This window comes from Accipiter gentilis, chromosome 7, assembly GCF_929443795.1.
Source record: "Accipiter gentilis chromosome 7, bAccGen1.1, whole genome shotgun sequence".
In the NCBI taxonomy this organism is placed as follows: Eukaryota; Metazoa; Chordata; class Aves; order Accipitriformes; family Accipitridae; genus Astur; species Astur gentilis.
In genome coordinates, this window is record NC_064886.1 from 19,830,852 (window position 1) to 19,843,131 (window position 12,280).

Here is a 12,280-nt window from a genome sequence, read left to right on the forward strand (position 1 = left end):
TCACTATTTACTTGTGATTTTTTTTTTTTTTTCCCAAAGTGCCAATTTTTCAATAATTAGCATGGAGTAATCCTCTGGCATTCCTTGTCCAGAATTCTCCATCCAGAATAAAGCACTCTGTTCCTACAATTCCTGTACTGATCAACATGTTCTTAAGACCCTCTTCTCCAGTTCCTTGGCCGCAGACTACCTGGAGACACAAACCTTGCAGTGAGAAAGCTGGCAGGGATATGGAGAGAGTTTTGAAGAGTGCCAATGCAAGAAATGCACAAATTACCGTGGAAACTGTCCTGGTGAAGAACATTATATCATACAAACATCTGCCTCTTCCATGGGGTTTAGTGGATGTTTTAGTTTCTGTCAACAAGGCAAGACGTTGCTATGGGGCTGTAAGAGCCACTGCAAAGCAATCATGGTAAAAGGCCAATAATTTTTTTATAACCCTGGCTAAACACCTTTGCCTGTATTTCATCAGGCTTAAGGGAAAGGATCATGCATTGTGAATATCCAAACAGGTGCTCACAGGTTCTTACAATGTTCTTAAATTAAATGTTTTCTCCCATGCTATTCCCCTCCTGCTAACAAGGGCCGACTGGGGTCCCATGCACAGCTTACCAAGAGAGGTTCTGTTACACTTCAAAATTAGAAAAGGTGTTATTAAAGTACCAGAAATATCAGCCTTCATGGTACCCACACACCCATAAAATACACTGTACAGCTTTTCTCTTCAATATCCTTGAGTGCTCTACTGTGACTTGTGTTGCCATTATTGGTGTAGGGCCCTGCAGGGGTCTCAAGGGTCGCAATGTTAATATGCCATAGGAAAAAAAAATGCACTGGAGAAAGGTAAGGTGAGTGCAGAAAGTGTCCTAATAACTTCAGCAGAAAGTGGGCATTTCTGGTGTGTCCTGATGCTGATAGATACATTTAAGTCTTTCCATTGCAGCATTTTGTAACTCAAAAAAAAGGAAACGGGAAGCTTTAAATTGGCCAATCTTTTGCTTTTCAATTTACAAATCCATAATAGCAGAAAAGACTACAGAAAAGAAAGATGGTGCAGAGGTGGTATGTGCTAGTCTATTAAAAAAACAAAGCTCTGCCTAATGTTAAAGCAATAAAATGTTTGTTTGAAAAATTAACCTATAATTGAAATATTCAACAGCATTTCTGTTTGGTGCTTCTAAACATGAAATTACATGCTCTGCTAAGAAGCCCAGCAAAACTAACCCAAATTAACCCCAGACTCCAGAAACAGAGAAATAATATAACACTTTGTTTTCGCTGTGGTTCTTTCTAAATGGAAGAGTAGAATTTATTTATTTTAAATTTGTAAATTACAAACTGGCTTTGCTAAGATCACAGGGAAGTCTGAAGTACCAAACTAATCTAAGTTAGGTGTCTCGAAAGGTCTGCACCTGAATCATCATTTCCTAAGCACAAAGTGAAGTACAACAAAGATTTGGAGATTTGTGATACCCCAGAGTTTCTTCCTTGACACTCCAGTTAATGCAAAGAAGGTTAAAATTATTCCCAGTCTGTCAGTAATTAGGGTACCCCTGCAATTTATCTTTGCTTTCTCTCTTACCCATTATCCCAACACCTGTTGCCTTGTAAAATGCCACCTACTGATAACTTTATAGTCTTCACATGACCTTTGAGCATAGAATTTTGTGCTTCTGGAAAATGGGCTTCTTTGTTCATCTTTTAATGGAAATGAAGAGAGTGAGTTGATTTGTAGCAACAGCCAGGAGAATCTATCTTTGTTCTTACGAACTATATTTTGCCGCTATATCACTTGATACTAAAGCATGGATCGTGGGCATGTGTGAGAAGAGCTAGTGTTCTCTGCAACCGCTGGAACCACTGGGAAATAAATATTTTCTATTCCTATTAAGGGATGGAGCGAATAACCCCCCCTACATCTCAGATTATGCAAATCAGATCACCTCTACAGCCCTAACCCTCAGTACTCCAGAACTCATGTGACTGCACATCAGGTCCCATCTGCAGACCTGAAAGTCTCTTCTCTTATCAACAAACCAGCAGCCACCACCCACTGTTCAACAGCAGGAACTAGCCCATGAAAACAGTTGTACAAAACAAAAGGATTAGTTATACAACTCTGATGTGTTAGATGGCCACAATACCAGTCGGTGAGAGCTATTTCAACTATGATAAACACCTTGGTAATGAAAATATGAGCCATTACAAAAGAAAAGAAATATTTTTGGTGAAATAAAGAATCACGACATCTGAGTAGTTCTGAAGTTGGTAAATAACAATAATAGCCAGTTCTGAGAGTCTGGAAGTGCACAGAACACCTTCAGCCTTCAATAATGGCATAATTAACTGGCTATCACTAGGCAAACATCCAGGTTATGTTTCTTTAAATGCTCCAAGATTGATTTTTGTTTTTCTTTCCGTGTTAAATAATCGTGTGTCAATATTTTCTAATAGATTGTCCAAGCACGGAAATGGGGCACAGCCACACCTTAGACAAGTATACTTCATCCCTAACGATGAAGAAATGTGAAGGAGACTGAAGAGGAAATGCACAAAATTTCTCTTTGTACTTGGAATTTGGGTATCTAACAGGGTTTTTTTAGCTAAGAACAAGGCTAAAGGATCAGGTATTTTTCAAGCCCTGTAGTTTGCACTGTGACAGTGAAACAACCCATTTGAATGCATTTATGTAGAACAGACATTGGCTATGTACTGTATTTTGTGTTCCCCGAGTAATTAAAATTTACTCAGAAGTCACGTCATGACTTTTATTTCTCTTCTCACTCTCAAATGAATATGGAGTCAGAATCCAAAACCTGAAAAAACAGTGATCCAGGAAGTCCTTAAACACTAGACCAAACAAATGTAAGCGTACTTGTGGTTCAAGTAGGACATACACCACATTGAACTCGGTGTCCAAGTATAGCACTTCATGCAACAAGTGAGTTCTGAACACTGGAAATGTCATCAACTCAGCTTTTGCCTCCAAGAAGTCACTGTATTGGTGAAAGAGAGCATGGTTGGGCCTTCCGTGGGAACCTGTGGTCTCCCCTCATGCGGTTTCACCGCTGAACGAAGCTAACTTCAGCAGTTGGTACCTGTTCAGCAAGGTGCTGAAAGTTTCTGTCCCTCCCTCCCCTTTCAGCAGATTATTTGCATCTGTCAGATGCTAGAGTTGTAAAGCAATATGAAAAACTTGCAGAATGCCAGACAATTTCTTACCATAGCCAAAGGGAGAACGCCTACTAGGTCCTTCTGGCTTACGTAGATCTTGGAGATTCCTAGATCCGATGTTGTATCTCCGGGATATTCCACCTGCCACGTGATAAGCTGGGTCCCAGGTAGGTCAGTTAGGTCTTCAATTTCAAAATCAATCTGCATGATTTCAGAGGAAGGACCATCCGCACTGCAAGAAAGAAAGAAAAAGAAATGTTCCATTCGCATGACTGATAAGACAGCAATGTAATTGCTTTTATATTAATAAAACATTGGATTAAGGCTCTTCCAAAGAGGCAATTTGGTGGGATGATGGATTTAATAATGAATTAACCATTTGCGCTTGTCTTAAGGTTTCAGGGTATTTCCCACACATTCAAGTGCCTTAGTTACACCCTGTGACATGGATCACTAAGCACTGCTCCATTTTACAGGTGGAGAAACAAGAACAAATCAAGGTAAAGCTAAGGCTAAAGCTACAGCCTAAAAATCCTGACTCCGAGGCTCTCCCTTGAATGAGCACATTCTATTTCCTCCCTGTTAAAGCAAGACATGAGCAAATCTAAAGGGAATCATCCTTGAAATGGGAAACCACTACATTAAAAGTATTTTCTACTTTTTAAAAAGAGAGGTGTGGAAGAGAGGTCAAAGCTCAGGATGGGGTCTGTGAACCAGGGCAGCAGGGAGCAGAGGATTGGAAAACTTGGAATTAATTTTTGGTTCTACTGCTACCTTGCTGTGAACATCTGTCTGAATGTCCTTTTGTCTTTTGCTAAACTAGGAATTATAGATAATTTAGCTTGTTGCAGGAGAGGAGAGTTATAAAATTGGATTATTTAATTTTGGCCAATCCTGCCAGGATCCTTGACACTAGAAAAGAACAAAGAGTTACTAGATGGGATTCTCCAGGATACTCTGGCAACATTGGGGTTACCGATACCTTATCAATGCTCCTTTGTCTTTACATGCTGTCCTTCCTAAGGTTAGATGGTTCATATAAGCGAATACCATAAAGCAAAAAAGTAAAGGTGGAAAAATGGAAAGGTGCAATTGCTGCAAAGCTTGTTATAAAATCAGCTACTGTATAGAAAGCAATGCAGTGAAGTTTCTATTGTGTATCTTGGCAAGGTGAGCTCCATAGTCCAGTGGCATTTATAGAGACAAGAAAATACTCAATTTACTGTAAAATTGTTGAGGAATGCAGAATTCCTTAGCAGTGCAGTAATCCAGGGGACATTGAGAATGACAGTGCTTTTACCTCTGAAACACTGAAGGTTGAACAGATCTTCAGTGTTTGTCTGGAGGGGAAAGGAAAGAGCAGAATTTCTTTCAGTGGGATAATACTCAAGGAGAGAAAGAATGGCACAGTACTGAAGTGCCACAGGCCACTTGCATTGGACAGTGCAACTAGAAAAAAGAGGAAACATTTCAGCAACTGAGTAGAGAATCCCAGAATGTGCCCAAAACCCAGCAGGTTTTCCCAGCTGATGTAGAAAAAGAGCTAAAACTAAGCATATTTTTTATGAAGACCAGTTATGACAACAGCCTCAGTTTGGGATTCTTCCCAAAATACTCAGAGATTTTTATCATGCTGGTTAAATCCAATGCATTATCCAAAGCCACCGCTTGAAGAGTTTAATCTGATCATCTTTAAGGTTTGGCTTTTACTGGATTAATTGAGTTGTTCCCATCCTGGATGGAATTTAAAAGGAGCCTCTGTGGTTCCAAAATGGAATTTCTCATTTCTTCCTGTCAGAAAAAAAAAAAAAAAAAGAGCACAATTTCTAAACTAGCAGTGAATGCGGTCTTATTTCATGCTGCCCTAGGTAGGATCAGAAAGCTGCTTTATGCAGCTGTGACTGCTGAAACTCGGTTACCTTAATTGTATGAGCAGGAATAGGCAATGTGTTGCCTATAAATACTTGGAAGTGATCCTGTTTTGTACAGTATACAGTGTGTTCTATCACAGTTTCCGTGTTTAACGAGCTAATTGAATCTTCATACAATGAACCTTGGTTTTGTGATTCTGTTCAGCGTGCCTTTCTTTATTATTGCATTGGTGTCTGCTACTACCTGTCACCGGCTTTGCAGAATTGGTGCTGTCACCAGAAATGTGTCCTGTAACAGCAGCAAAGGACTGCTGCACAGGAGGGGACTGCAGGGCAGAATACCACAGAAAAACCAAATGATCGTCAAAAAAGGCAATCGGCTTCATCTTTTCCAAGTATGTTGGAGATTAGGAGAAAAGGAATAAAATGATTAGGAGACAGGAAAAAAAAGGAGGGAGTGAAAGGCAGTAGAAAAGATGGGGAGAGAGAAGTGGAGCATGGTCCTTATACTCTTGAACTACAGCTCTCATATGGCACAACTACAGTAATCCCAAAAGAATGGAAATTTTTCTTTTCATTTCTCCTTCAAAGCAGGTATTTTAATGAAGCATTTCTTGTAGCAGAAAAACCCCATTTTGGTACCAAATGCAATTTTGATAGAAATTATTTGAACTAGTTCCTCTTAGAAATACTAAACACCTCCAAATGACAAGATTACAAAGCACCTCAAAAATCAATAAGAATCTCATTACTGCTACTAAAGATGTATAAAAAAAAAAAAAAAAAAAAGTCAAATTATTGCATGACCTATGATCACACCCAGGCTGTCAGCACCAGGTCAGGAACTTTTGTTTGATTACTTTACTCATCACTTACTATGATGATCCTCCCATGTACAAGTCTCATGGATCTCTGTCCCCAGTTTACAGCCTTCCTAAGCAGTATTTAGCAATTGAAATCTTTCATAAGCCAAAAAGTTACCTGTCAGAAAATACAGTTAAAAAATGTAAATGGAGAAATTTGGACAAATAGTATTCATTACTGGAATTCAGTCACATAAAAATAGTTGTGTTTTTTCTTTTAAAGTCAAGGCTGCTTGATACTATAGTAATATTTCTATTGGGTAGTCAGCCACTGCTACTTGAAATGATGCGCTGCCTAATCCTCTTCGAAGCAGGCATACAATTTACGGTCTTTATAATGCAATAGCATGTTGGCAGCTTGTCTTTGCTAACGCTAAACCCATTATTGCTACCAAGAGTACAGCAACAGTGTTAGTTACAATACGGGAGGCTACATGATTAGAAAGTTTAGGATGGACGAACCCAAAGGTTCACAACAGCAATCCAAGCTGAGTTGAAGAGTGGTCAAAGCAAAATGGTTCTTGGTGCTAATTTAAAGTCAAATCCTTCACATAGGATTTTGCTGCTTATAGTTGAGAGTTAAACTGTAACGGAGTTCACTGTGTTGCCAATAAACTCTCCTCTTGAACAGAGTCCTGCTGAGCTGTGTGCCACGTGGATGCATTTTTAAAGGGTTTCAGCGCAAGCTGAAGACAAAGACGACAGAAAAAACCCAAAAACTTCATTGGAATGGAGTAGTCTGGTCATCCCTCCTGTCAGCTAGGACAGCACAGGCATGTTCGTACTGTATTTCTTAATCTGCCTTTTATTTCCTAACAACAGGTCAAGAAGCTCTGACAAATTAAAAACAATGGGAAACTGTCCTGTTTCTAGGGGAGTATTTCCTACCTCTACAGAGCCATTCTGCACCTGCTTCTTCTGACATGTCCCTGACTGAGGCGAATTTTTTTTAAAAAAAATCTCTCTTCTGCCCTTTCGGCCTGGGAGTCCTTTTAAATCTGAGAGGCTGGTATCAAGGCCCTTGGCCAGCTGCTAACACTTGTGCCATTATGTCAAGTTTCTTTAGAGAAAGAACCAGCCACTCTTCTGGGTCTTTAGGGATGGTATGCCCTGCAAGACGCGGTTTTCAAGAACACACCCTGTAAATCCAAGAATAGCTACTGGATGTTGGCAGTGTTAGTCAATTCAAGTATCCCATTCCTGTTTTCACTAGCTGTGGTATCGGCTTTGATCTTTATACAATGCTCACAAAACAAGATTCGTTCTGAACCTACTAAAATGACCGGGCATGTAATGTTTCTCATAATACGATGTATAAAGTTTTATCACTGTCTTTAGAAGGCTATAACGGACACAAGAAGCCTAAAGCCATGAATATGCTAAATACGATGTATCATAGGAATGTTAATGAAAGAGCCTTGGGGAGAAGAGACAAAAAGGTAATCTTTATTCTTTTCTACCTCCATGCACGTAACCAGGTCTCCAGCACCTCTCTTGCAGGTTATCGCAAGAGTCTGTGGCCTGAAATGCTGCACAGGCCAGGCTAAGACGTGGAACTGCAGTGCTCAGAAAAGGAAAACATGTTTCCAGGGATAACTGGAAAAACTTTCTAGTGTGAGAGAAGGGGCACAGCAGCACAGCTGACCCCATGAGACCTGAGGGAGTTTGTGAAAATAGTTATCCCCATTTTACAGGAGAGAAAATTAAACTGAAAATGACTTTCCCATAAAAAGAGGGATAAGGTGATTTATACACTACAAAGTGTATAAGATGATTTATACACACAAAGTGGAATAAGGTGGCATTTCAGAACGAAAGTGATATAAAAATAAGTACAAATCTTTGGGTCAAAGTAAGATAATATGCTATGTTGTCATACCAGATAAAACCACCATGCTAGCTATTTCCAGCTCTATCAGTTGGGTTGCAGAAAGGTTTTAAGGCATGCTGTCTGTGCTGCCACTGCACAGAGCCGGCAGTATCAGTATGAGTTAAAAATAACTTCTTCCTTGCGTGGTAGGAAATAATATAAAACGATATGAGGTGTAGAATAAAGGCATAACAAAAGAGCAGTGAAAACAAAGCATCACCACTTTGTAATAAAACTCCAAAGTTTTCTGAAATGATTAATTTCTGATACAGTTATTTGGGTTTTTTAAAGCTTTTTTCTATGGTATTTTCTTCAGAATTTAAACAATTTCACTAAAAGCAGTTTTACAGCCCTTTTTTGCCAATCCCTTTTGGAATTGCAAGCCATTACTCCTAATAATGTCACTAAAGAGTACTTGTTTCCTAACCAAACATGAGGAGGTCAAAGGGAATTCAAAGGACCGCTAGACAATCAGCCATTTCTTTGGTATATTTGCTTTTTCTTGTACCTCCTTCCCTTCTGCTTAATAATCTCTTCTCCAACCCTAGAGCTACCCTATAGCACACAAGCATTACACTTATGCTCCTCTATAGCAGCATATCCCTAGCAGTAGTACCAGAAGCGTGTGGACTTTATCCATTTTGCAATGCTACTGAGAGCATGCAAATGAGTAACGTACTGTCTCCCCACCTAAACAGATTTTGGGTGGAAAAAAACCAGGAAGAGGAAACTAGAAGAAATTAAGAAAAAAAATCACAGAGAGAAAAAGAAAAATGACCTGTTACAGAGGGGTGTGTGAGAGAGAAAAGTAGAAAATGAACTTCTGTCAAATGTAGATAAAAGGACAATGATAGAAAAATAACGAGCACGTAGGTGCTTTGTGAGAAACACCTAAAAATTCCAGATTAATGGGAAACGGAGCTAGTGTAGACAATAGCCAAAAAAAGAAAAAACGGTTTCAAACTTCCTTTTCCTTTGAGTCAGTCTTTCCACCTATATTTAAAGTAGTCAGTAAAGGATCCTGATAATCTTCTAGTTTATCCTCACCAAGAAAAGATTGCCTGTCTAGCCTTTGCTGAATTCTTAACTAATACACACAACTCTCATTTCAGGGAAGAGCATGATTTTAGTTGTGAGGGGGTTTTTGTTTGGTTTAAGAAGCCTTTACATGAGAGTCAAACTGTTGTGGCAGGAGGACACATTTGCATTCCTCTCCATATTTGCCAGAGAGATAAAGATGACATCTATTCTGCATAAAGAGGCACTTGCAAAGCAATAAACTACTTCTGCTTGGCATGTTTGATAGCATCCAAGAAATTACGTGTATAGGATGTGTAAGTAAAAAATGTGGGATCACCGACAAGGAGACCGTAATACTGACATCTGAGGAATATAAAGCACAGAATGAGAAAGGAACACTATGTGTTAAGGTAGGCTAATTTGTTTGGGCTTTTCTTTGGTGCTCATCACCACGCAATAAGCCTTTGCTCTGGAAATGCTGATAACTTCTTCCAATTCAGCCAGTGGTGATGTGAAAATCCCTCTGCAAGAGATGATGATGGGTGTAAACTTCACATCCACATTTAATCTCCTTTTTATGTGGGTTTTTTTGTGTATTTTTTCTTTAAATTTGGCAATCAAAACATGCTACCTTTAGGTTTCCTGTGCAGGTCTACCCTAAAACAATGCACACAAACTTGTCTGCTTCAGGGAAGATTTGAAGTCTTCATTACAGTATGGGAAGACAAAGCTGAGGGAAGCGTTCCACTGCCGATGTGCAGTCTTTGGAAGCTTTATGTCTCTGGGTTGGGGTTCTTTTACCAGTCTCTCATGTACAAAACCCATAAGCTGAAAACCCTCAAAACAATCTTACAGGCAAAGAGACATTCTTTATTTTAACAAATGTGATTGTCTTTTCCTTCTGGTTTCTGAGCTAGAGTGCAATCAATGAATATTTTCCACCTTTTTTGGAAAAGCTTTTATACAGGATAAAAATCACATAATTTCAGTGAACTATTTTATTCCTACAGCTAGGATTTAGAGGTAAAAAAATAAAATATTGGAAGATTTGACATTAAACATAACAAGTTAACAGTATGATATTGCCTTTCACCAGCTGAGGAGCTGGCTTGGCTCCAGAATGTGAGCTCAACATATCCAACACTTGATCTCCAAAATCCATTCGGTAGGTATGAGTCTAGCTGGCAAGGTGAGCGGGATTTCCACCTTTGCAGTTCAAAATAAAATGCCTGAGTTTACCCCAAAAGTTAAAATTTTATTAAAACAAACCCAAATAATATGGTGCAATACCTGCACCATAAGTCTCCAGTGAACTAGTCTGTACAGACTGTATGCGTTAGTCCCTGGCCCCAGTCTAAACAAGTAACAAAAAAGAAGAAATATTGTAGACAGGAAAGTGAGGCATGTGGCTTGGGGCTTGGACCTTCCCAAGGTCAGAGAGGGTATTCTAATAAACAATATTTGTAGAATCTAGCCAACTGCATTACAGCAAAGATCATTATTCACCATTGATATATCAAGATAAGGTGATACATACAGCAGTACATTAAAATTTAATTTTATTCATTGTCATCTTACTATTAAAAATTCAGTGATGGGTAGGCTGAAAAGTCATTTTTCTTCAGGAATCAGTGTATGAAGTGAACCAACTAGCAAGAAAAATCACAAAAAAAATGAGTCTGCTAATCATGTAATAAAGTTATTTAAAAAAAATTGATCCATCTCTCTGGAGCATGACATCAGCAGTGCTGGTTGAGAAATATTTGCTGAATTATTTATTTGACTTTTTTTTGCCATTTTCAAATAAATTATTCACTATACAATTTTCCAGCTGTTGATAGCACTTCTCCCAAATAACTGAAACCATTCAAAACTGGGTAAAAATTAACAAACCTTTTAATATAATATAAACTTAAAACATAATTTCCCACTAAGCCAGCATTTCAGTTCAGAACCATGACTCTGAGCATCTCTTGACATAGTAAATCCAGTGATCATTTACCACATTATGCTAAGGGAATGGTAAATCAACATTGACTTTATTACATCCAGTCTAATGATCATTCAATAAATTATTCAACACAGTAGTCAGTAAACCTCAAGTACTTTTGAAGCAGCCCAATCATGTGGCAACCGCAGAAAAACCGCAGTTACTGTGCAGGTGGGATTGAATTGCAGGGCTAAGAAAACAGTTTTACTGACAGTACGAAGTCTAATAAAACACTGCAAATACATTGCCAATATGGGTTTCTCTACCTGCTGTTTTTATTGTATAAAAATAACAATAACTCACATATAAGTGTGATAAAACTGCAAAAGAGGAAACCAGGCATCAGGCCACAAATTTTCATTATTAATTGGTACAGTTTCTGCAGGATCCATCTAAGGCTCAGACTACACTGTACAAGACAACTGCAGAAAGCGATTATAGCTGTCTTAACTGACAAAAGCAAAAAATAGGAGAAAGATAACATAATAGTCATTTTACACATAAGAAAACCAAGCATAAAGGCCTCACTTAAATAACACTTCAGTATGTGTGGGAGTGATGTGTTGACTCCATATCCTTGGTTTGCCCAGGACTGGCAGCGCTATAGGAATTTGACTCTTACATCATGACCCCCAGACCTAAGCTTTTAGATCAATACCAGTCTTGAGCGTTCCTAAAAAAAGCCTGAGATATTTCATTCGCATTACTACTTCCCAGACTGTTAACATTGTCACTATCTCTTCACTATCACTGTCTCCTGAAAATTAAAGAAACCTTTTGCTGAACAGGAGTCACACAAACATAACGCTGATCAGCAGGGAATAAGACCCAGTATTTTCATACTAAAAAATTACAGGACCAGTGCTGCAAATATTTGCTATTGAGTAATCCCAGTGTACTAAATCATGACATCAAGCACTGTGCTCAGTACACTGCCCTGCAGCAAAATTCATTCCTCATCCTACAAATATTTATCCATTGAAAACCCCTTATATACATGAACAGCAAATTCATACTTGTGCATAAATATATGTGGGATTAGACTTGCTGAATTCAGGTTAAGTCTTTTTTTAGTAGTTATTTAACCCCAAAAGGCAACCGTATAGACAATGTTATCTGCATATGTACTATACAAGAAAGCTTCCCTTGAGTTCAAGAATTTTGTTTAACAAAGGTAATAGGGCTTTGTTCCCATGATGACCACACACAAGCCCAAAGGAAGTCCTTGGCTCCCACGGATATATGTGCCCGTGCAGGAGGCACTTGCTGAGTCTGAGACTTAACTCAATACTCTGTTGCCAAACTAGCCCAAATACGATTAGGCAAAATTGAGCTGAACAAAGAGATAATCTAGTCATTGACTCTGGTCCTGTGAGATCTACCCCTTTGCAAAAGGGAACATCCAGAATACGTATAAACTGCCTTAATTCTGTCTTCTACAGAGTGCCTATCACAAGGTCTACAACATTTTCCAGGCTATGGTCACAGT

The 12,280-nt window shown here is 38.8% G+C and overlaps 1 protein-coding gene across 2 annotated transcripts in view; it reads right to left on the bottom strand.

Annotated features, from left to right (window-relative positions):
- The window catches only part of TMEM132D (transmembrane protein 132D), a 272,020-nt gene that overhangs the window by 95,519 nt on the left and 164,221 nt on the right, over nucleotides 1-12,280 (bottom strand). For both annotated transcript variants that reach the window (XR_007506767.1, XM_049806377.1), the window contains exon 4: nucleotides 3,226-3,409. Coding sequence is in view for 1 of the 2 variants with exons in the window: in XM_049806377.1 (XP_049662334.1) it covers nucleotides 3,226-3,409 (184 nt within the window). In the remaining variant the exon portion in view is untranslated. The remainder of the gene's footprint in view (nucleotides 1-3,225; nucleotides 3,410-12,280) is intronic.